Source organism: Meleagris gallopavo, chromosome 10 (genome assembly GCF_905368555.1).
Source record: "Meleagris gallopavo chromosome 10, MGAL_WU_HG_1.1, whole genome shotgun sequence".
In the NCBI taxonomy this organism is placed as follows: domain Eukaryota; kingdom Metazoa; phylum Chordata; class Aves; order Galliformes; family Phasianidae; genus Meleagris; species Meleagris gallopavo.
Window position 1 is genome coordinate 11,377,505 of NC_139413.1, and position 25,694 is coordinate 11,403,198.

Below are 25,694 nucleotides of genomic sequence, written 5' to 3' on the forward strand. Positions count from 1 at the left end.
TAATTTCAGCTGCAGATTCAATCTATGTAGATTGCTCTGAAAAGTAATGCTTTCTAGTTATTTCCATAGTAACTACAACAGATACAAAGAGCACAATGATGCTACTTAATTCTCAGCCACAAAACATTTTTCAATGTGATCACCACCATTAGCTGTGCTTTTTCACTACAGATGAACAGGAGCCTGCACACTGTGCTTGTCAAAATCTGCACCACTGGAGTTGGCCCTTTGTCACCACTACTGAAATGCACCAACCACCACTTTACTGTGCTGATGCCCACTGTTTGATTTTCATAAATGTTCAGCAAGTGTTGATGAATGTCTGTGGATTCACACACCCTTGCTTCATATTCACTTCCATGTCAGACACCATTTTGTCAGTGTCCCTCTGCTGCCATCTGTCACACAGCAACAAAATATAATAGAATATTGGTGGGAAGGTTCAGTCTCCACTGCCATACCACCAGCATCTGCCTCTGACATCACAGGCCAATATAACAGGAGGCTTTATTTTCAGAGCAGCCCTCGTACTTATTTCAAAATGTTAAATTCATAAATGTGTGCAGACATCACAATTTAATTTTTGAGTATAGTTGATATGCAGGAAAGTAACTGTAAACTATTTAGGAATCTGAAAGAAAATTGTATGAGCTGGGAGCTAAAATTTCTTTAAAAGTATAGTTTATTGGAAGCTTATCAAGAAAGAGTTGGAAAGAGAACATACTTGGCAACTTGGAAGTAAAGAAGTTGTTAATTAAGTATAGTACAAATATTTCTTGCACAACTTTGACTGTTGCTCTTGTCTATAATGTAGGTCACGATCTATTTCCATCATAAATAGTATTTCCTCTTAAAGCATGTTTTATTCTTGTGATCTACAGCTTTTCTACAGATAAACAGCTCTTCTGAAATGCTGAATTGATTTATGTCCTTAGCTCTCTAATGTCTTCAGATCTCTAGAAGTAGAGGGTTGTGTGCTAAAAAAGATTATAGTGCTTCAGAAATACTGTGCTCTAATTGTTTTTTCTGATTCTCTTTTAATGCATAGTAGTTTTCAGGAGTATTTTGTGAACTCTTTCAATATCAACCTGTTTCTGTATTATTCCAAATAAAACTATAGAGCATCTTCAGTACAAGAATGTTTTCTTACACTTTTCACAGAATTTTTGGAAGGATTTTTATTATCAGGGCATTGAGTCTCATCCTCGTAAAATGATTGTTCCCGCACATTTTGCTTTTTCTTTCTTTTTTTTTTTTTTACAGGCTATCCTCTTCATGCACCTGAAGCCTACTTTCCCTATTTCAGGAAACATAATGTCACATCAATTGTAAGACTAAACAAAAAAATTTATGAGGCAAAACGCTTTACCGATGCTGGTTTTGAGCATTATGACCTGTTCTTCATAGACGGAAGCACACCAAGTGACAGTATAGTTCAGAGGTTCCTGAATATCTGTGAAAATGCTAATGGTGCTATTGCTGTACATTGTAAAGGTATGTGCACTTATTTATTCCTCAGATTGAAGTTCAAGATAAGTATTAATGTGTGTAGTTTATTGTAGGAAAAAAAAAGCAAACACTAAAAGGTGAAAACTTTCTTTGAAAGTAATATTACTTTATAACTGGACTAAATATATAACAAATATTTTAATGTGCATATTGAGCTCTTTCATCCCACTCTACTTAAAAAACCTGACATTCTATTCTTTTTTTTTTCTTCTTTTTTTGCTTAGTGTCACTTGCAGACATGAGTTTTAGTTCTTACAGACTTCTCTTTTGCATTTTGCTTTCACAGTTAGCATTATACTAACGGGCTAGGAAATGCTAAAAACTGAAAGGTTTTCTTTGTACTTTTGGGACTGTTCTACATTTTTCTGTGGAGAAAGTTGCTATTGTGATCCTAGTATTTCAAACTAGTCTATGTCAGCATATCATCTAGGAAATATACAGAACATGCTTAGTCAAGAAGGATCAACAAAGGCTCTGAAGAGTTCAGCTTGATTTATGTTTAAAGAATTGTCTAAGTTCATTATAGAGACAAATGTCTTGCTGATCTGAAACAAGAATAGTGCTATTTGTCTGTATTTTATTTCCATGAACACTAAGCATGTGTATCAGGGTAAACAAGTTAATTTGCCAACAAGTTGTTAGTTGGCTGGAACCCCAAAATTCTGGCATTAATAAGACAAACATCTGCTAATTGACTTGAAGTATAAGTTATGGGGATAGCCTGTCAATCTCCAGGCTTAGTTGCTGAAAGACGGCAGTATACTTTTCTGGTGACTTATATGTGCACTTGCTAATCTGAAGTATTTTTGATCTTTCACCTGACTACATAAACCTCAACCTCTGCCCCTGAGAAAATTCACTTTTTAAATTTTTTTAAGCCCTTATAAATAAACATGCTCGCAGCTGATGTACTATCTGTAGATTTCTTGTATTCTTACTGTAGAATTATTCTAAGCACAGCTTCCACTGTGGACATTGATAGCCTCAGAATCTCCCTAATTATAAGCTTCTAACCTTAATCCTTTAGTCTGAATCATCTTAACTCTCCCAAAAGTTGCAGCAATATTTAGTTATTGGTTAAATGTAAAAAACTTTTAGTTCTGTGTAAAATTGTCAGTAAAGATAGTTAGCTTGTTAGATCTCTGATATAAATAGTTACTGATATATAAGTAATAACTAACTGAAAATGGAACATTGATGGGAAGGTTCAACCTCTACTGCCATACCACCAAACCACAAATAAAAACACTTGGGGAAATAGGGTATAAATGTGTAGATACTTAACCAACAGTTAAGACAGAGAGTTAAAAAGAGATAAATTATTATTTTATAGTTAAAGATTTGTCTAATAGTGAAGGCTAATTTTGCCTTCTACCCTTTCTCCTACCCCTTTCTTAAAACCAGGATTAGTTTATAGTTTTGGAGCGTGGGCTGAATTTCTTAAGCTACTGACATATATTATATGCTAGTCAACATGCATTGCTGTTTATACAGATAGATCATTTCAAGAAGAAATGCAGGAGAGGAACGTTCCCAGGCACCAGTATGTGCTGGGGATCACCTGGCTGAAAAGCAGCTCTGCAGAAAAGGATCTAGGCATCCTGGTGGGCTCCAAGTTGAACATGTCAGTGATGTCCCCTTGCCATCCAGAAGGCTAGCAATATCCTTGGCTGCATTAGGCCAAGTATCACTGGGTACATTCCTCAGCATTAGTGAGGATACACCTGGAGTACTGCATCCTGTTCTGGACTCCTCAGAACAAGGCAGATAATGGGCTTCCAAGGAAAAGTCCAGCAGAAGGTGATTAAGATGATGAAGGGAACAGGGCATCTCTCCTATAAAGACAGCATTGTAACTAGTAAGCATGGAAGGGAGGAGGCTTAGGAGGAGATCTTTCTTATCCAAGTCTATAAATATGTGAAGGGGACAGACCCAGGCACAGTGGGGTCCTTTGTCAGGAAAAGAGGAAATGGGCACAACCTGGAAAGCAAGAGGTTTCCTCTGAACATCAGGAATCACTTCTTTGCTATGCAAGTGACTAAAAATTGGCACAAGCTATCCAGAGAGGTTGTGGAGTCTCCTATCTTGGAGATCTTCTTCAAAAGTTGTCTGCATGTGAACCTGAGCAACCCTGGGTGACCCTGCTTGAGCAGGGGATTGGAACAGATGGACCCAAAGGCTCCTTCCAACCTCAATCATTCTGTGGTTAGTAGTAAATAGTTTTTATAGGCTGATATCACAACAAATCTTATTCAGAAAGAAAATCCCACTAGCTGAGAAGATGTTTTCTGCTAACTGTTGTGATATGTACATGTCATTTTCATGTGTTTGATTCTTAATTTTTAAAGTATTAATGTTGGCCTTTGTGTAAGAGTACTTTCATTTTGTTTTATTTGTGGTCTTGTAAGAACAAGTTCCAGCTTGGTCACAGATTTCTTAAATATCAACCCTTAAAAAAAAGTTTGAGGTAGAAGTGCACAACAGAATTACCAGTTGCATGTTTTCTTAAAGGTATTCATTTTTTTTAAAAATATGATATATTAAGTTGTGTAAGTACAACACTGAAATCCTATAGTGTGGTAAACAGAATATCAAATCAGAAATTGTTTCTTCAAATATTAAGGTTACATAACATTTCAAAAGTCGTCTTATCTTGTAATTGAATTTGATAATTAGGAAATGCTTACAACTTTGTATGTGAATGATAATATGTGTGTTTCTTTAGCTGGCCTGGGAAGAACAGGAACACTGATTGCCTGTTACATAATGAAACACTACAGGTTCACACATGCTGAAGCCATTGCTTGGATAAGAATATGTCGACCAGGCTCTATTATAGGACCTCAACAACACTTCTTGGAAGAGTATGTGCATGTCATTTGCTACTAGGAATCAACTGCTTTTCTACATACTTACAGATCTTTCTGCCTACTTGAGTTGTACATTACTGCCCTTCATAATATATTTTAAGTTAGTTGAGATTGAGATAAACATAATAGGTAGCAATCATCTTCTCTGCAGTACTGTACATTTTGTTGGCTTCAGGGACAGAGGTGTCAAGACTCTGTATGTTTTTGTTATAAGGGATTTGAAAGATAAAGCCAAATGTTTGGCAGTATCAATTTGTATGTTGCTACAACATTAAGAGTAAACATTTATTAAAATGTTAATGTAGGAAGGATACACTTTAAGCCTATGATGACACTTGAAATTACCATAGTAAAAACTGGTGTTACTTTTCTTTCCTGTAACTAGGGATTAAATAAGTATGTGCCGGAGAGTTTATAGTCTCTGTCAGTTTTCTAGCATAACGTATGAAACATTTTTTACTTGGAGCTAATAGCTGTTAGCAAAGCACAAATGTATGGCTTTAATGTGCTTTCTTCTTAAAATTGGCGTTATCCTTCATTTTGAAAACAGGTTACAGATATTTAGAATGAGAGATTCAAAATTTGATCCCGAGTGATTCTAACTGGAAATAATGGGCAAAATTATGCTGTCTTTATTGATGTTGATGTTTATTTGTTTTAATTTCATAGTGGCTTTTACATTGTGTACTTCTATGACATTCATGCTAATTTGAGTTGGTATCTTGCTGATATTTAGCTGATGGCATTTTCATTGTTGTGAGTAAATAATACTATGTAAATATAGTAAATCATTATCTGATCTTGTATCTAAAATGCATAGGTTATGAGAGAAAGAAGTGTTACTAAAATTCATAAGAGAAATGGAGCATGAATTAAGATTCCTGTTTGCTTTCTACTCTGGAATGGGTGCTCCTTTATTTGAGAGGAGGCCACCCATTGTTGAAAATACTGTGAATCACAAACCACAAGGGCTCTCTGCTTTGGATGATTCACAAATGAGCAAAATTGAGATAAAGATATTAAATGGAGGATTATCAAGTACTATTCACTTGAGAGATGAGAAAAACAGGACCCATGTCTTTTATGTAGTGGCCTTTAAATACTCAGTTTGATTTGGTAGATAGGCAGAGATCTTTCAGATTTTTTTCATTCATATTTATTTTTGTAGTGAAGAGCTGTAGTAAAGGTTGTGAATTTATTATCCTCGTGGCAACAGTTATCTATTTTTGATATTCAGACAAAATTCAAGTTATTTCACCGGTAGTGTCAAAATGGGAATGAAGAGGAAGGAGTTAACATCAGTTTTAGCAGTCTAATGTAAAATGTCTTGGCCTTGGGACTACAATGTTGCATCTAACAGAAGTCTTACAAAAGTGCCTTCACACATGTCTCTTGAAAAGGTGTTTTTTATTTTTTCCTTTTTTTTTTTTTTTTTTTTTGACACATCTCTCGGGTAAGAATGTATCACATGACTTAGCTATTGTGAATATAATTAATCTTAAAGATTTCCAAAGTATTCAAGTTCAAGCATGCATTCTAGGCTACTACTGTTAGGTGGATTAAGTGGTGCCGTTTTCTCCATCACCTCCACTTCATGTTTTCTTAGGATATAGCGAAACCTCTGAAAGTATTTACCTTTCCCATTTTTTGTTATGCAAGCTTGAATAATTGGCACAGGCTACTGATTAAGGTAAACTTTCCAGGGAAAATGTCTTCTTGCAGTAGCAGTAGCATAATTTCATATTGTTTGTGTGCAAATTTATTGATATTAATAATATGCTTTGAATCCAAAAGGAAGCAAGCAATATTATGGCTGGAGGGAGATCTCATACAATCGAAACAGAAACAACGAGTAGTTGATGGAAACATTAACAGAGTTCTCTGTGGTTTGAATGATATGTCGATCAATGACAGCTTGAATAAAGTGCAAGACTTGGATCAGTATGGGGAGGTAAGGATTCATAAGAAGTTTCAAGCAAGCAGAGATGGAGATGATTGTAATAACTAGAACATCTTAAGTTTTTTGTTGCTGTTGGACTTGTTATTATTTTCTTTTTAAAATGTGATGATTATGAGATCTCAAATTTTCTCAAAACATATAGGAAAAAGTTTGGATTATATTTAGAAGTTTTTTGTGAAGTGAGTGTATGGGCCACTAATTACACTTCAAGAAGGTGTGCATGATTTCAAATCTGCCCTCTATGGTTTTCAGTTTTTGTTGTTGTTGTTGTTGTTGTAGTTATTTATTTTGAGAATAGGGGGAAAAAAAAAATCATTTTTCCAACTGGAAATCTGTTTATTCTGAGTTTCTAGCTGATAACATGTGAGTGTACAGATGCCCATTCTTTTACTGCAGTATTGTAGATTACTGCTGTTATGTGTACACTTACAGTAAGAATTTGATAATTATATATTTTAAGGAGAAGCGTGGATTGAGAGCTACAGTGAACATAGTTCTGTTTCTTAGCCAGTAAAAACTTCAAACTGTAGCTTCCTACAGCAGTGAGAAGTGAGTTAGAGAAGCTTAAAATTCATTTGGTTAATCTGTCTTAGCTCTGTATTAACTAAAGAGCTTTTATATATGATGTATAAGACCAGGAAAACAATGGACATATTCAAATGGTACCTTTACAGAAATGCATTCAAGATATTCAGGTTTTACAGTGGATCATATAATAGAGGATTATTTTATACTGATAACTATTGCCCTTTTTGAAGTTCAATTTGTGGCTTAGAATCTGTAAAGTTAAGTATCTGGATTGTCAATGGGAGAATATAACACTGCACTGAGATGATCTTCCTTGCCTAATGAAAACTGCTGGCACATATCCTATGTGGATAGGTAAAAACAATGGTTTTGGATCTGAGCTATTCCAACTTTACTGAATCCAACATAGCAGTTTATGTACAGATTCACGGCATGAATTCAGAGCTTTTTTTCTACTGTAACTTTCTTTGTAATATGATTTTCAGGTTTTTACAGGTATAATATTAAAGCTGCTAACATTCTGAATGCTACATTTAAACTGGCATTTGATTCAAGCATCCTGAACTGATTCTGAGCTTAGAGTCTGCAAAAGGCCTCTGTGAACATGTGGTGCTGCACAAATACATTTTATTCACTAGAACCGTGCAAAGATGGAGTTATGCCCCGTCAATGCACAAGGTGGTAGATAAGCCTTTTGTGAAGGGGATATTTAGTACTTGGAAACTATTTTGCTCCTAAGACTTTTTTTTTTTTTTTTCTTGCATACTTCTTTTTTTTACCAGTATGATTTTGAAGACAAAGAAGGTGTGGAAACCAAGGATGGCCTGACACAGGGAGATAAGCTTCACGCCTTAAAGAGTCGGAGACGGCCATGTTCTACAACTGGAGCTCTGAGGTAATTGTGTAATTCTGAAGTGATTTGCAATTTTACATTCATAGTTTGCTATCAGATCTTTACAGAAAGCACACAGTTTTGTTTAAGCAGTTATACTAGTTGTGCCACTTCTGTGGTGGAAATATCCATGCATGTGTATATTAGTTGCAGATTTGTTTTATTTATATATTCTTTTGCTGTTTTTTTTTTTTTTTTGTCGTCCTGTTCTGATTAACTACTTACCATTTAATCATAGAAGATAAAGCAGAAAAATATTTTGAAACCTTCAGATTTCTGTCTATCTAGCGTTTTAAAACTTATATTCCTAACAAAAATGTTCTTTAATTTATGTAATTATTTACCTTTATTCTTTATATAAATTTTGAATCTTTCAAGATCTGTAAAAATGTAAACTTTAGAATTAAACCTGCAATTGTTTAAACCTTATAACTTCAAATAATCATCAATTTTTAACTCTTATTAGTTTCATACTTTAAAACCCATATGAAACTTGCAATTAGACCTTAAATAAAGTTATTCTTTGATTCCTAAGACTGCTTCTTTGGTTTCTTTAGGCTGCAAGAAATGAAACTGCACACCAGGTCCATATCACAACCTTTCAGGTTAACTTCAAGATCTTACCTATTGTATTAAATTATAATTCTAAGTGTTTACCACTCCAGTCTTCTATTTTCAGTGTTCTTGGTTATGCATATTATATCAGGTGATCAGCAGTTTCAAATTTCTGAGAAATGTCAGGGAACAAACTTTTTAAACAACTGGAAACAGAAAAAAAATTAACAGACAGGAGTACAGTTTTACTTCAGAGACACCTTGAATTGTCCTTGATAACTAGCATACACAAGTGGTTTCCCCAGTCATATTTTCTAATATCTATACAGTTGTATAGTGAAGGATAGATAGTTAATTCGTGACCACTTTATTCCTGTAAAAATAAATACTTATCTTAAAAGCCTAAATCAGTTAATTATTGCCTATGTATCAAGTTTTTCTTTGTAGATGAGATAGAGATACAGCTTAGTGCATAGAATACTTTTTTTTTTTACAAGAGATACCTGATGATTGTTTTTTGTTTCACTTCCTTTTGATAGTTTAATCCCTTACCATTGCATTTAAAATATGATATGAAAAACAAAATAATTGTCACTGTAAAGCATTAATATGAAAAAGAACACATTACCTTCAATTCTATTCCAGCCTGGATTTTTGAGGTCATAGAATGGTTTGGATTGGAAGGGACCTTTAAGAATCATCTATTTCAAACCCCCCTGCTATAGGCAGAGACACCTCCTTCTAGACCAGATTGCTCAAAGCCCCATCCATCTATACATTTCATATAACTTAATAAAAACTCTGCTGTCACCAGGAGAATTTGATGCTCTTCTCTTGAAAGCTACATTTTCTGTTTTCTTTTTACTATCTTTGTAAGCATCAAAATTATTCTTTGTCACTTTAGGTCTGACACAAAATATCAAGATGAGAAGTAGCATATAACTCTGTGATATAATTCAGAAGGTGGAAAACTTGGGAGGGAGTCATTAGGAAAAATGTTCCTTGACACTAGCAAATCTTCTGCAGTTGAGTTGTTAGTACATACAACTTAGTTTTTGAACATATTAGTCTATATATTGAGTAGCTATGTGTTTGAGATGTCTATTTCAATCATAATCTTGTTTCTTACTAAAACTCTGCTACTTTTAGACTGAATACTTCAGGCAGCACGGAAGGATCCATATCTCCGTTGAAGGCCTCAAAAATCATGACAGTTAACTCATCATCTGGAGAAAGAATAAGCAGAATTACTTCATCCTCAGGCTCAAATCTTAAAAGGTTATTTTTTTTTCTTATTTTGATACAAATAGTTATTGACTACTACAATGAATTTCAGTACATATGCAGTCTATGGAGAACTTCTAAGAAGGCTTTGATTTACTCGCAACATGATTTGCTGTTCTGCTAGCCAAATTTTGGTTACCTACACTTAAAGAGATTAATGAAAATTACTAGTGGTAAGAGATAATTGCATCCATTTAGAAACAGTATTATGTTGCTTAATAGAAGCTTTGCAAATATTCCTCTAAATCTGTATATTACTAATCTCAGAAGAATGCTAAGTAATAACTGAATTATTTTTATGAACCTTTGATTAATTGCCATTTAGTTCCATTCATATTCTTGTATGAGGTAGTTATGTATGTTAATTAAAATTTAGGATGATGCATTTTTCATAGCTTCTGGGCACGAATATTTTATTTAAAACAGCTAACTTAATCAAAGAGGTATTTCTGGACACCCTATTTTTATTCTCAAATTTTATTATTTTTCTTATTGGCTGATTGAAGACTTGTATCATGTCACTAGTTTAAGAAATGAGGCGTTCCTAAGCTTAAATGTAGACAAAATACTTCAGACTAGGTCAGCTATTGCCTGTGGCTTTAACACAATCTCCTGCATGCACACATGATTTGACAGAGATGAAAACTGGCAGTACTAACGCCTGAGTAAAAAATGTTTGGGAACTCCTGTCAAAGAATTCTGTTGTTTGTTATTCAAGAGTGAGAAGATGAAGTTATGGAGCATTCTGAAATGTGTGCACATATTATTCACCTAGTGACTTATGAATTATCTGCTATTTTTTGTATGTCTTTGTACATATATTCTCTGTATTTTTTCCCCACATGTGTTTTCCATTCAGCGTTTCTATAAACTCCAGATTAGCCAGTTCTCTAGGGAACCTGTATGCTGCTTCAGATGATGAGAGCAAAATGACATCACTGTCCTCTAGGACAGGTTTTTCTGTAAGCCAAATCTCCAGCCACTTGAATGGCAGCTTGCAGCTGCCTCGCAGAAATAACCATGAACTGAACAACAACTTGTACAACAGAAGCAGCAATAATGGCAACAACCTGAGCAGCCAAACCAGTTTTCACAGCACCGTGACAGATGAGTATGCATCAAGTCTCCTTTATGGGCCTTACAGCTCTTCCAGCACAATACCAGAGTCGATCAATTCCTGTAAGTTGGCAGTCACAACAACCGTTTCAGGCATCTGACCAATTCTTATCTTTCTTGATTCTCTGAGTGAAGCTGTTGCAAAAAGAAATCTCAAACTGGCATGATTTTCTGACTTCCTTTAATATTTCTTAACAGCAACTTGTCTGTTACCTTTTTTAATTAACTGTCATTTCAACTGCTTCTTTCTGCTTCTCTTGAGCATCTGGATCACAGAGATTTCACGAAAAGTAGTTCAGCCCTAAACTCAAAGTAATACCTTTCACGATATCTTTTTATGGATCTTTATTTTCTTTAGATTTTCATTTCAGATCATAACATTATTATGGATAAAGTTTATTATGTATTTTAATCTTCATGAAGTAGTAGATTTAAATAAAGTTTTGCATATATCATACTAAATGGAAGACGCTACATTCTGAAAGATAGGACTCACTTAAAAGATAAGCGTTCTTGACATGATACCCAAGTTCTTTTCTAACAATAAAGGAAAAGCATTTTATGTCAGTACATTTCCAATGGTCTCACCATTTTACAGAATCATAGGACTGTTTGAGTTGGAAGAAAACTTTAAACGTCATTTAGTTCAACTCCCTGCAGTGAACAGTAACATCTACAGATAGATCAGGTTGCTCAGAATTAGCTTTTATATCCTGTCAACTTTACTGCCTTGAGCTTATTTTGTGCCCCTTTTTTCTGTGTGAAGGAGTATGCAGAAAGAAGATGGATGAATAAATTAGTGCTCTTTACAAGTTGCAGAGAGAAGAGACTAGAAACAGTTCAGTTTTGAAATCAGAAATAAGCGTACCTGCAGATTATCAATTTTAGGGGGAAAGACATTTTTAAAAATCACATATCTGGCCTTCAAAGATTTGAGATTTGACATCCTACTAATTATAAAAGTTACTGCAGTGTTCTTAATAGAATGCATTGTCTAGAATTAATTGAACCCCTCTGCACCCGTTTACTACTCACACTTCATATTTTTCAGCCAAGGGAAATAAAATGACCTTCATATAAAAATTTCAGAATATTGCACCTTTTCTGTTTCATCACTACTGATACATTATCTGTTTTTGGTAGAGGAAAAGTGATAGTGTTATTCCTATTACTGGTTTTTGGTGTGGCGAGTCCCCTGTCTTATAACAGGCTATATATACATTGCATGCAATTTCAGCACAAAAGGTCAGTCATAGGTTGTTACCTTTTTTCCAAAGAGGTGTGAGATCTATCCGCTCATTAACAGTTTGTATATGGCACCACTTAGTGTTCAGAATTCACATTTGTAGCTTGGGAGTATAAATTTCATTCATTTACATTATTCTGTTGTAGAATTACTTTGCATTTGGGACTGAAAACTAGCTAGTATAAAAAGTATATTGAAAATGAAGTTACTGTGAGGGAGGGCACTCAATACCTCTTAGATGTTCGTTCTGTATTATAGTTTTGATGTATGTTTGCACTGGAAAAGCAATAGAGTTGCTGTGCTAGGATGTGCATCCACTACATCCACTACAGCTTCTCTGCAAAGAAATGTTAATGTTCCATGATCATAAGATCACTAAGTGTTCTATATTGAATTTAAATTTGAATTTGAACCATACTTTAAACATCAGCATTAGCTTATTGGCTAGGGACTTCTTGAGTATTACCACATCCTTTAAATTATACAAAATTGTTTTACCTTTTTAATAGGGCACTGTTTTCACCTGTTATATGGGAACTTATGAAGCAAACTATATAAATGAGATTTGTTTCAAGGTGAATGTATAAACCAACTTAGAAATCAAACTGGTTCTGAAAAAACAGAACTGTTTTGGTTGAACTTGATGAATTGGTTGAATACTTCCAAGCAGAGATGAGAAGGTTAGAAGCTGTTTAGCAAATTGGTGATGTTTTATCTAGGATAGAACTTTACCTCTCTATCATAAATTCTGATGATTTTGGGAAGTCAGCTGTTTTAGGTGATCAATTTCCTATTTTAGAGCATTCAGTTCTCAGAAGAGGATTGACAGAGGCTCCAGCTGATTATACTGGAACAAAATTCAATATGCAAATAAAGGTAGAGAGCATTCACTAATCTGAACTGAACATTGAAGTGGCAAAGCATCTCCTTTTTTGGGTTTCTCACCTTCAATATTGTTTCTTTTAAATATATTTGAGCAGTAATTATTTGGAAAGTCAGTCCATTCCCATTCTTTTCTGTTGTATTTTGTGTAAATGCGCTACTAGCAGCAATTGTTTTATCCAAATTGTAGTTAGAGCTGTATGTTATGCATAAATACATAAAACTACATGGAGAGCCCTAAGGGGAAGTGTTGATTTATAACTGTAATGTTGTGAAAAATAAGATGTCATTGTTCATAATAGCTCCAAAGTTAGTTACAGGAGTACCAAATGATAATACAAACCATTACAAGAACAGCAGACATAGTTGCTCTAAGAGCTAGATCTTTAGAAGTACTATATCTTAGAAACTTAACTATCTTCTAATCTCTTTGTACTTGTTTTTTTGGTAGTGAGTCTATAACTGTCTAACACTTGTCCTTCTTGACACTGGTTTATTTTGAAGACAATATCATTTTTTCTTGATAGTTGGTCTGACTGGTTGAATATAGTCACACTTCAAACATTTTCACATTTCATTTGAAACTTGGTATAGATTTTTATTATGTACTGTTACATTCCTGTATTTCCTTATTTAACTGTCATGAAGACATTTTATCTTAGCTTTGTTGTCTTTTAGTAAGTTGAACTCTTTGCATGTATGACTCTGGTTCAAACATCATTTTGATCATTTTAGAATCCTGTACTATTTTTTGGTGATTTTCTCTAATATGTAGAGGCAGCACTCAGTTTTCACATGCTGAAACCTACTTACCTAGTGGCATCCTGGTTATAAATTAAAAGCTTCAACCATACTGTATTGGAAATTCGTTAGGGTGGCAAGTCCTTGCATAAACAAGATATTGACTCTTACTATTTAATGTCCTGAATTCCTTGTTCTTTTTTTTTTCTTTGTAAAACTGTATTTAACTGAATAAAAGTATCATCTTTTTTATTTTTTTTTCCCCATTCCTTATTGGAACCCATTTGCCAATCATGAAAGATTTTTGTCATCTTTGGATGTCAGTGGTTGAAGTAATATTTTGCCTGTGGTGGTACTCATCAGTGGTCTTAGACTCATGGACAAAACAAAGTAACATCAAGCCTTAGTACCTGATCTTGCAGAATCCTGTTAAAAATAGATTTTTTTTAATGATTCCCACTTCACTGCTTTAGATGCTGAATTTACTTGGAGTCTTGTTAGCCAGACCTTAGTATTGATGCAGTGTGTTTTTATTATGTTGGACTTTTTTCTAATTGGAGAATAAAAGGTAATGCACTTGACAGAAGTCTACTACATACATCAAAAGCTATGTTTATTCATTTAACTTATCAAGGAACTCTTGAATGCTAAGTTATATTCCTGTGCTTTTTTTATGAGTAGAATTCACTTACCAGAGTCAGATGTCAAGCTAACCATCTGTAATTGCACAGGTGTTCTTATTTTAGAAAATCACCTTATCGTCTTTATTTCTCTTCAGTAGTTTGTTAGCTATTATACAACCAGTGGTGGAGGAGCATTTTAAGATGGTTAGGACAGTAAGTGTTCATTTCTAATCAATGCTCTTCAGTTTCATTAGTGAGAGAAGAAGGAACTTCATTTTAGGTGATGCAAGTACATAATTCTTTCTTCTAGTATGGAAGAAAACATTTTTAATACTCTTATTTTCTCTTTTTTTGTCATGTAAAATTTTACCACCCATTTATTACTACTCCTATTCCATATTCTAGTTAAAACAAACAAAAATAACCATTCCTGTCTCTTCCACTTGTTGTCAGCCATGTTTTTGTTCCCTGATGGCTTTTGTTCTTTCATCGGAGTAAGCCTGGAAGTGAATCCATTTCATTACATCATATTATATGCTGATGAATTAGGTGAAAAACTTGATTTCATAGGATAGACAATTTGCCAGTCTACCCAAGTAGAATACTTTATTTGCAAACTTAACTAGTAGGATGCTTTGACTTCACAATTATAAATTGCAGAAACTCTTATTGAGTATAACCATGTCTAAGGTACAGCAATAAGATTATTTCTTTGGATTTATAACTATTGTAAAAACAAAATATCACTCCTTTATCACTCCTTGTATTTTTTTTTATTTTTTACCAAAGAGTATGTATCTGGGTAGTCTTAAGATGAGTCACATTTTGCTTCTATAGCTGCCATGGAAACTGGCAAGATGTAAAAATCTCAAAAAAAAAAAAAATAAAAAATTGAGAAGCATTACAGTATTCTAAAGTTTATGTATGTGATCTTGATACTTGTAGAAGAGGCTTTCTCAACATTAGGGAATCTAGCGGGGTATAAGACATTTTGCATGATAGGTGCTACAGACAGTAGCTTATCTTACTGATCTGTAAATCTAGTAGACTGAAAGGATCATTTCAGGAGAATATGTAGATCCTTTATTTTAGTGGATCTTAAGGAGTGTTGTTTTTTTTTTGTTTTGTTTTGTTTTTGCTAATTCTTGTCTTCTATACCACTCCTGTTGCAATAACGCTTTGGATCATTCAAAAAGACTTAAATTACTTGTAAGTAGAGGCTTTTATCCTAAAAATATTACTACATAACATTAGAATTTTATTTGCTGTAAGAGAGTGTGTTCGTTTCCTGATAGATAGACATAAGTGATATAGGATTGTTGCATTTCAGATGTTAGTTTTCAGATGACTTAGTCCTGAATTTAAATGCATATGAGTACAGTTTTCACACCTAGATGGATCTGTGATTTATTTTCTTTTCCAAAAGGCTTTCAGTGTCTCTTACTGAGCAAGGAAAGTGATAATAATCTAAGCAGTTGCTTCGACATGAACCTCATTAGAAAGGTATCATTAACTACAGGGAAATCACCTAATTCTTAGTTTATTTAAATATCAGAAGCTTGGGTATAAAATGCCAAGCTTGATAGTGCTCAAGACCACCGTAGGACTGCACTGAGGATTTTACCCATTTAACTTTGTTCTCTCTTCATGGCAATTCAGCGTTTTTGATTTTGTTTTTTTTTTTTCTATCTCTATTTTAAGAAAGATTTTCTTAAAAACAACCCTGTGACTTGTAAAGGTAGATTGGGGCTTTCTGTTTTTAATAAAGCTTTCAGAATTACAGGCTATACTTTGAGTCACTGCAAATAGGAGGTAGGAATGTGAATTTTAAAATAGAAAACTCCTCCATCTGAAATCTAAAAAACAAAACAAAACAAAAAAACAGTTAACAGGTTTTGAAATATTAGTCAATCTCTTTGGACACTGTGAGATGTTAAGAGCATTAATTACTTAGCTGCAAAAGTCAGAAAAAAAGAAAAACGAATACCACAGATATATTTAGTTTTTTCAAATTGGTCTGTATGCTGTGTATGCTGTACAACAACTGAGTTGTTAGAACTGTCATCATGTTTTGGAACCTTATGGGAAGTATAGCAAATTAATCTTACTCTGGGAAAAAATGCTACTTAAACTTAATTATTCACTGTATTCCAGAGAGAATTTGAGACATTAGGAAGAGCTTTTTGCTCCTTTGAGGATCATTAATTGAACGGAAGTTTTAAGTAGACATTAATGAAGGGATCTTCCTTCTGCTGCTCTCTTACATATGTAATAAATGGCTCAACAAATGTTCTCACCAAAGCTCATGAAGTCAGAATGATTAGAGAACACAGAGGGGGGAAAAATAAACTTCTCTGACTGTGTATTTAATGCCTGTAGTGAAGAAAAAGAATGCTCTTTGCATCTGCTCTGTTTTACAGAAAATTTACTCTTACACAATACCTTTTTATCAAATCCATTTGGTACTAAAACCAGACCCCTATTAGTCAGTGGTGTTCAAATCTCTGTATGCTGACATAGGAAAGACTACCCAGATAATCTCAGACCTTGAAGATGAGAAACACGCATTTGAAAGATAACCTCAGAAATATATTTTGTTTAGTTTTGGTGGACAGCAGAAAAAAAAAAAAGTAGTGATACTGGAGCTCTAAAAGTTTATGTGCTTTTTCTACTTATAGGTTTTGTTATGGATGCCAGAGACCATTTCTACAATGACAAGTTAGTTATAGTGGAAAATCAGAGAAGACATCTAAGGTTCTGAGTTCTTAGGACTCATGTTGCTCTCTAGTAGTTTTCTCTAATCCTACTGATTTTATGCGGTTTTAAAATATAAGGGCAGTATGTAGAGTGTGGATGAGTTACATTTATTATTACTTATTTGTTTATAACCATGCCAGTAGAATGAAGAGCTCTCAAATAAGATTTTCTGATCATCACAATAAATTCCTGGCCACACTTGTATAGGAGGTAATAAAATATTTGGCTGACAGATTTCCTTCCAACTATTCTTTTTTTTTTTTTTTTCTTCCTTACTGTCATTCCATTCTTCCCTGTCTTGAAGTGCAAAATACATATTAAATACAAGTACTACCTCAATGAGTTTTAATCAGTTTTTCTTCTCTGTGCAGTCCCTTCAGTCTGAATATGTTCAGTACTAAAGCTTTGCTGCTTTGGTGAAACCTGCTGAGTTCTTACCGTGGAAGTCCTTCATGAAGAAGAATTTAAGGAAAGAAGCTGCTCATTCTGTTGAGGAGTTTTCAATAAAAGTTGTATTAAAACCATAACACCCAGGAACAACTTCTCAACAGACAGAAATTTCTTATTCATGACTACTGCAGATGCACTGAAGTTGTTTTATGGAAATTATTCCTCCGTGTTATATACAGATTTAAATTTTTAATGTTGAAACTACTTGAATATATTTCTAATTAATTTCATTATGACATTTATTAACTTGTGTACAGTCTTAAAATGTATTAAGAGAATATTTTATTAAGCAATATATATAAGAATTATGTAAAAATTAGAATGTTTTAATTTAGTTGTTCACTTTGCTACCAAAATGTGTATTTTAAATAATTTTTACACATTTATCAAAGATATTATTTTTTTAATGAACAAGAGGTTTTTCTTGTTTTATGGGTCCATTATTGCTTAACGGCTAATGTAATTACCTCTTTCGCTGATTGGTCTTCTGATAACTTAATGAAAGTCTAACTAATGAGAGACTAGTTATTATGCTATCAACTGAAAGCACTTGAGTACATAGTCTGCTTTCCACATTCAGCTGCTGATGTTTCATTAGGAGATGCTATGAAAGAAAAATGAGTTACATTGCAACTTAGATCTTCCATTGCAAATAGAAAGTAACTTAGCTGATGATTCAGTTAATTAATACTTTTTCATTTTACTTTAAACAAATCTTTTAACTTTTAAAAGTAGAATGTTAAATTTTGCTATGCAATGTCTACTGCAAAAATAAAGACAGACAAAGCATACTGACAAAGTAAGAACGTTTGAATTTGGCTGTGCAGCACACTTGCATCTTGCAAGTTTCAGTAGCAAAGCATACCGAAGTAAATGTTTGGAAGTATACTGAATTCTCACTGATTGGATGTTCCATAAACCTTTTAATTTGAAAACTATTGTCAGATATATAGGTAGTTTAAGCTGCTGTGTCACACAATAGTTTTGTTAGCAGAAAGGATATTCTTTAATTCTTTAATAAGCTGGTGCAATTAGGAATGAATCTTTGAATGAAATGATCTTACAGTGAAGTATTAGAGATCATGTATAAGTCTTTCACAATTCCACAAATGTGATCACAGCAAAAATAAAAATAAAAAAATAGCATCTGTGAAAACTTTAGAAGACAAACACAAAACAGATTTGTTAGCCATGAGTTTTTCTTAAATCAACAGGAACATGAAAATAGAACTTGTTGACTCATCAGTCTTTGTTTCTGAAGGCTTGTGAATTATCTGCATTTGCCCTGCAACTGAAGTTGCCACCAAATTGCTACCTAGTTATACTGAAAGTGTTAATAAGCAATACTGAGAGCAGCTATATAAATCACTGAATAAAACTTACTTGCAATATTTTCTTTTCCTCAATTGTGTATATGTAAAATACACACACAAAGTAGCATGTGTGTGCATATATATATATATACACAACATACTATATATGAATTATAGATTAATGGTAAGGTAATTCTACCTCTTATGAAAAAAATGTCATGTGCTTTGTTATAAATTTCCTTAAAAAAATTGTTTCATTTTGGAATGTAGATATGTACATGTATACAGCTAATTGATAATAAAATGCATATATCAGCCAGCTTCCTTGTTTCTTGTCTCAATTTTCCTTCATTGGAAAAGAAATGAGGGGTATCTTCTACAACTAATCTTTCTAGTTAATATTCCTGTATCTGTTTAGAAGTCTCACGTACTTGTGACATTTCTAATTACCATATTTTAAAATGTATCTTAATTGAGGAAACATTGTTTTCCTGGACAAGGATCCTTGTTACAAGTGTAGTGTAACTTGTCTTTTTTTTTTTTCCATATGCAATAGTTTGATTTAGCCTCACTAATGGTAGGGTCTTTATACACAAAAACACAACCAACCACATTTTCATTCAGCTTTTTCTTCTTGCATTGGTGAAAAAATTGTCATAAATGGTTTTGTCTTAGTTTAACTCTGCTGATGATTTTCAGCAAATTTGTTGTGTTGCAGGATAAATTATCCATGGTGCTTAATATTCCTGTCAGGTAAGTCTGCAATAGATGATGTGGATAGTGTGTGACTGTTGCACAGCAACTCTAAAGGAAGAGAAAAGTAGAAAACGTGCTTTAGAAGCTGCCCAAATTCTAGTGAATGTCTATTCCAATAACGCAATAAAGGGTCCTTGTCACCACAATGAAGCAATTAAAGGATGCTGATTTGGATATGTATAGGGTATACAAAAGAGCAGCCAATTTAAATGTGTCTAGTACACTGAAAGCAATCCTTCCCTTCCCCATTTTTAATTCTATTGATTTATTATATGATAGACAGCCAATGGACATCTTGTGTTCTTAAAAAAAAAAAAGTGTAATGAATATAGCTGGCACTCTAGCAATCAACAAGACCAAGATAAGCTGGAGACAGCCACTGGAGTCTTTACAATCTTTCAGCTTTTAAGAAATACCTTGAATTTTATTTTATACGCTCTGTTCACTCATCTTTGAACTTCACCGATTCCATTGTTTCATATATAAATGTATCATCTTGTTCTGGGAGAAAAAGTACACAAGATCTTTAAAAGGAGATTTGATAAACATGTAAGGATGAATTAAATAAACCTAGAGGTCTTTACTGGGCCTGTGATTCTGTGGATAACGCCTTATGGAACTGTTTCTTTATGCTTTGTGAAGCTTTTTGGTTAGTGAGATATTTCTTGTTACAGATTTAAAGAATATTTTTCAATTACAGCACTGCAGAAAGAGGAGGATTTCAGTTTCTATAATAACTGTTCTCTACTGACAGCTAAACAATGAAAGGCCTCAAAAGGTTTGACATTTGATTAGATCTACATAAAGCGCAGCAGGCAAAAAATATGGTAATCAGGGGCCTGATCAAGCACATTGCTCAGGTACGTCTTTAACCTTAAGTACATGAGCAATCTAGTTAATTAAAAAAGAACAGATACACGTTTGTAATACATTCATATTTGGATCAACAGTCCTATCAACTACAAACAGGAATCTTTCATTAAATAAAAGATACGCTACGTTGTAACAAAATAATCCACTGACCCATGCTATAATGACCTCCTAACATACTGTTTTGGTATTGTCATTTATCAGCATTATGATTTTAACAGTATCTAAAAATATCTTCTGATATCTTGGTCAGTACACAGATAATACATTATCAGCTGAAGTAATTAGTTTTCAAGCCTTAGAAAAGAAGCTTCTTACTTAACCTCACTGCAAAATTAATCAGCATTCCTGTTCTGAAATGCTTTTAAGAAGAAATCTCAAATGTTTTACTCAAGTTTCTTACTAAACCTTGCTGAGGTTAAGGACAGTTAGTGTTTTGTCGCTGTTTGAGCAAAGCACTGAAGTGTACCTGCAAGAATCCCAGCAGTCATTCTCCATCCTGAAAGTGAGAGCCAAGCCCTGCTTTCCAACCAGCCTTCGGACTGAGAGCCTTTCATTCAGTTCTCCGGGAAGGTGCTTTTGGAATTGATTTGGATGTACGCCACTGTTTCAAAGTCTGTCTAGTTCCACTTTACCTGTGTACCTAGAGACACCAACACTCACCTCCAGCGGGTTTGTGATGCAGGATGTCTCACTAGATAAGACAGGTTGAGCCCTCTATGAAGAAATACAGGATGTGGAGTTTGAGGACCAGCTTCCCAAAATAAAGTGCTGTCTTACCAGGAATCTGTGCATCTATAATGTTTGAAAGATTTAACTTGGAAGCTATATTCTTAAAAGAGCAGTTCTAAAAATGTTTACAGAAAGACAGTATGCTTAACAAAAATGATCAGAACAAAACAGCTTCAGTATCTAGTAGAGAAGTCGCTACAGTAAATGTGTTGTATTTCAGACAGAAGTGACTGACACTAGTTTGAAAGCTTGCTGAAAAATGAAAGTCGTTGTGTAAATGGGTGAGAACAAGGAAACCGGTACAGCAACGAGAAGAGAGTCAGACTCTGTAGTTCCAGTATTTCTGGAGCGCGATTGGGTTTGGTTTTTTTTCTTCTTCTTGATTTAACAAGATGAAAATCTGCTGAATAATTCATGAAGAGTGGAAGGGCTGAATCTTCCTGGAATGATATACAGAGTACGTACTGTGTCACAGGAGGAACTGCAAAGCTTTGTATCAGTTGCTGCCGTTTCTGCTACTGATTGCAAGGTGCTGCCGCTTTTGGCATTTTCACAGCTACAGAATCCTCAGCCGCGCTCTGGTCTGCTTACAGCCATCTGCACCCTATGGACCCACCTTCACTAGCTCCAGCCTCTGGCATTTCCTGCTACCTATCTGCCTTGGACACTGCTCTTTTCCGGGTCGTTACTGCTAACTGCATTTTCTGGACTTGCAGCTCATATGACTGAAATCTGCCTCGAATTCCCCGCCCGCACATCCTCTCTCGTGTTCAGCGGGGGGCTGCCGCAGCAGGATCTGATGGGAGGATGAGGATGGGATTTATGGGGAGAAGTCAGAACTGAGCTGCACTCAGCGCAATGCCCAACGCCTCTTCCTGGAGCGCGAGCTCGCCCCTGCTGCTGCTCTGGGAGGACTCCTCAGGGACCCGCATCTTCCTCTCTCTGCTCTATGCGGTCCTGGCTATCTCGGGGACTCTGTCCAACGTGATGGTCATCTACTTGGTTTTCTCCTTCAAGAAGCTGCAGACCACCAGCAACGCCTTCATCGTGAACGGCTGCGCGGCCGACCTGAGCGTGTGCGCCCTGTGGATGCCCCAGGAGGCCGTGCTGGGGCTGCTGCCCCCGAACTCCTCCTCGCTCCGCTCGGCCGAGTACCGCCTGCTGCGCGAGGGGCTGCTGGGCCTCGGCCTCACCGTGTCCCTGGCCTCGCACCTGCTGGTGGCCTTCAACAGGTACGTGCTCATCACCAAGCTGCCCAGCGTCTACCAGGCCCTGTACCAGCGGAGGCACACGGGCTGCATGATCGGGCTCTCCTGGGCGCTGGCGCTGCTCCTGCTCCCGCTGCTGCCCGGGCTCTGGTCGCCGGGCCCCGCCCCAACACCGCCCCCGCGGCAGACGGACGGCGGCTCCCGCTACCCCGCGCTGCTCCTCGCGCTGGCCGTGCTGGGCCAGACGGCGCTGCTTCTGCACTGCTACCTGGGCATCGTGCGGCGGGTGCGGGGCAGCGCCAAGCGGGTCAGCGTGCTCAACTTCCACCTGCTGCACCAGCTGCCCTTCCCCGCCGCGCCGCCGCCGCCGCGCCGCGCCCAGCGTCGCCTCAGCAGCGTCTCCGTCCTGCTGCTCTGCTGCGTCTTCCTCCTGGGCACGCAGCCCCTGGTCTGGGTCAGCCTCCTCGGCTTCTTCCTGCGGCCCGCGCCGCCCGCGCTGCAGGCCGCCAGCTGGCTGCTGCTTTGCTCGCTCTCGGCCCTCAACCCTCTGCTCTACACCTGGCGCAGCGAGGAGTTCCGCCGGGCCGCGCGCTCCGTCCTGCCCCGCGCCGAGGGCTCCTCCGCCGCCCCGCGACACGCCGCCAGTCACGCCGCCGGAGCCGGAGCCGCCGCCCCGCCTTGCCCACAGCTGCCGCGGCGCCGGAGCACGGCGGGCAGCGCCGTGCCGCGCTGAGCGGTCCCCGGGGCCCGGCCGAGGGCTCCTCGCCCCGCCGCCAGGGGGCGCCCGCGGGCACGCGCGCGCTGGGCGGGAGCTCGCGGCCGCCGCGTGCCCTCAAGGTGTTTCCCGCCGCTCGGCGTCGCGTGCCGCTGTTCTCCTCAGGCTCCGCGCCCCGCTGCCGAGATCCGGCGCCTCTCCCGGCAGCTCCTCGCCTTTGCGAGGCTCCCGTCGCTCCTTCCTGGTTCCGTGTGCCTCTTCCTTATCCCTCTGCTGCTCCGAGGCCGGGCGGCCTGGGGCTCCTACGGCTTCGCTAAGGGAAAGGCTGCGGGCTGAGGCCGTGCTGAGGTCGCCTACCCTCCTTGTCCCCGCCTCAGCACGGCCCGCAGGACGCTAGCTGGGCTTCAGCCAGCAGCAGAGCGCGCAGAAATCTGCGATGCCGGCTAACTATGGCAGTGTGAGGTACTGCATTTCAGCTTTAACGGTTCCAATGTGAGGCAGACACCTGGGCTCTGAGACTTCCTGCAAGGTTTTGTTTTTTATTATAAAATTCTGTCGGCATTTGAAAGAGCGATTTGAGCGAGTGCTGAGCACGGGGCTCGCTGTGAGCACTGCTGTCCCATCCCGTCCTCCGCACCCCGAGTCCCTTCTGAGCTGTTTCCTGTACCCTACTTCATCTCTGTGCTCTGTGCAGGACCCTCCTTGTCCCATCTAAACTTTCCGGTGATGCTATCTGTGGAAAATGATAAAAACAGATATCTTTTTAGTCTGCCGGTTTGGGTTTGGTTTGGTTTTATTTTTAAATGCTCCTTTGACAAAGGCCTCTGCCTGCGGTAATGCGCTCTGCAGAGTGTCTGGCAGTGTGGAGATGAGTGCTGCCCCCTGATCTTAGCATGTTTGTACCAGATTGTGTTTCTATTACATGCGCTGCTGTTGCAGTGGGATTTCACAGCTTCTGCTAAATATAAACAGTGTGCTCTACCGGGGCGGTGAGAGGCTGCCCTGAGTGCTGTCCTCCACCTTCCTGCCTCTGTGCTGACGTTGTTTCTCCTGCTGTTTGTACCTGGGACCCTTCGCCTTTTGCATGAAAGACTTGAAGAGGGCAGTTCTGTTCTGAATGCATGGGCACTGCTCTTTAAATCAGTCACGGTGCTGCCTGGGGAAGGTGAATGGACGTGGGAGCACAGCAAAGTTCTGTGCAAAAAGTTTGTTACGTTGGGTGGCAAGTATAAATATGAGTTTGGCAGCTCTTTCGAGAATGTTTGCATACTAAGACTATAGAGAAGAAACAAATACAGCGGGTATAGCATAGCGTGGCCATGTTTTACAGTGCTCCACACTACAATTATCTTACCTGATATGGCTTAATTTTCAACAGAAGTTGCTTTTGAAGGAAGGAAAGAATTTCATTTTTTTTCCCCAAACCTTAGACGTGCTAGTATTCTATGATATGTTGATGTATTTAAAAATCTTCATACCAGTGTTTTATTTTGCTAAAGTAAAAGATGTTGCCATTATCACAGAAAAGATTCTTGAGGTTGGGGTTTGACAAAGACAAGATGTAAAGTCGTAAGGAAAATTTAGGAGACATTCCTTGTCTTCCTAAAAATGTATCCACATCTTGAAAGCAGCTTCAGCCACTTACAAGCACCTGTAGAAAAGTAACAGAAGTTTTCTGGACACCTACTTGTGCGACCTGGTGTAGGGAACCTGCTTTGGCAGGAGGGTTGGACTCGATGATCTCTGGAAGTCCCTTCCAACCTCTGTGATTCTGTGATTCCTAGAATCTGAGGCTTAGAGACTTTCTTCCCCCTACTTGGAGGCAGCATGCCACCTGCATGACAGCTTCGGAAAGATCACAGGGGCTGGCAAGGAAACATGGCCATGAAAGATGTACAAGATTTATCTTATCACCAGAGTGCATCTGTCTTGGAGAGTACTATATCCTTGTTGTAATCTCACATCCTAATCACAGGGACTGTGCTTTTGCTAGCTTTGTGCAGTAAATGGATAAGGAGAATTTGCCAACCACACCTATACCAATTCTGGAAAATATTCAGTATCACTGCCAAAATAAAGCTCAGCCAAGGGCCGCCTGGGGCTAAGACCTGGTTCTGCTACAAGGAGTTCTTAGGCTGGAACCCATGACAGGAGGAGAATCACCATTTCCCAGCACAGCTGAAGGAACTGAAGGCAGTTGGCAAAGCTCAGTACTGGGACTATCAGCAAAGAACAAACATTAAAAAAATGAATTAGCAAACACCTTCTGTGTTTCTGACTATTTAGTCTGGGATTAAAGCAATAACCTGTTTTGGAATTCAGTGGCCAAACGTTATAACAAACTTCCGGGTTTCTTCCGTATCAAATAGCATGCAAGTTTAATTTGAAATGCCTGTGTTTTATATAGACAGTGTTTTAAATGCAAGTATATATTAAAAAAATGCCATAGTGTACAAAACTTCGTTCAGCTATCCTTTTGCTATGCATTACTTCCAGAGAACAGCTGGAAATCCCTTTGGAAGTTTGATGTAATTACATCTGACTGTGAATCTTTGACTGTTTTTTAACACTCAGGTGACCTAAGTAGTATTACACAGAAAAGTGTTTTAATTTAAAGTAATCAAGAAAGAGTAATTATCTCAAATTAAGATCTCAGTTTCTCTGAGAAATTACTGCACAGAAAAGTC

The 25,694-nt window shown here is 37.2% G+C and overlaps 2 protein-coding genes across 2 annotated transcripts in view; both read left to right on the forward strand.

Annotated features, from left to right (window-relative positions):
• CDC14A (cell division cycle 14A) overlaps positions 1-19,045 on the forward strand; it is a 55,009-nt gene extending 35,964 nt beyond the window's left edge. Inside the window, 9 exon segments of the mRNA XM_085231402.1 lie at positions 1,264-1,494; positions 4,235-4,373; positions 6,174-6,330; positions 7,650-7,762; positions 8,317-8,364; positions 9,464-9,592; positions 10,458-10,715; positions 10,717-10,777; positions 17,335-19,045. Coding sequence (XP_085087528.1) covers positions 1,264-1,494; positions 4,235-4,373; positions 6,174-6,330; positions 7,650-7,762; positions 8,317-8,364; positions 9,464-9,592; positions 10,458-10,715; positions 10,717-10,777; positions 17,335-17,364 — 1,166 coding nt within the window. The 3' untranslated portion in view covers positions 17,365-19,045.
• Positions 19,046-21,391: 2,346 nt separating this feature from the next.
• GPR88 (G protein-coupled receptor 88) lies at positions 21,392-25,465 on the forward strand. The gene has a single exon (XM_085231411.1). It carries the CDS (start codon positions 21,943-21,945, stop codon positions 23,023-23,025), a length of 1,083 nt encoding a protein of 360 aa, XP_085087537.1. The 5' UTR covers positions 21,392-21,942; the 3' UTR covers positions 23,026-25,465.
• The last annotated feature ends 229 nt before the right edge of the window (positions 25,466-25,694 follow it).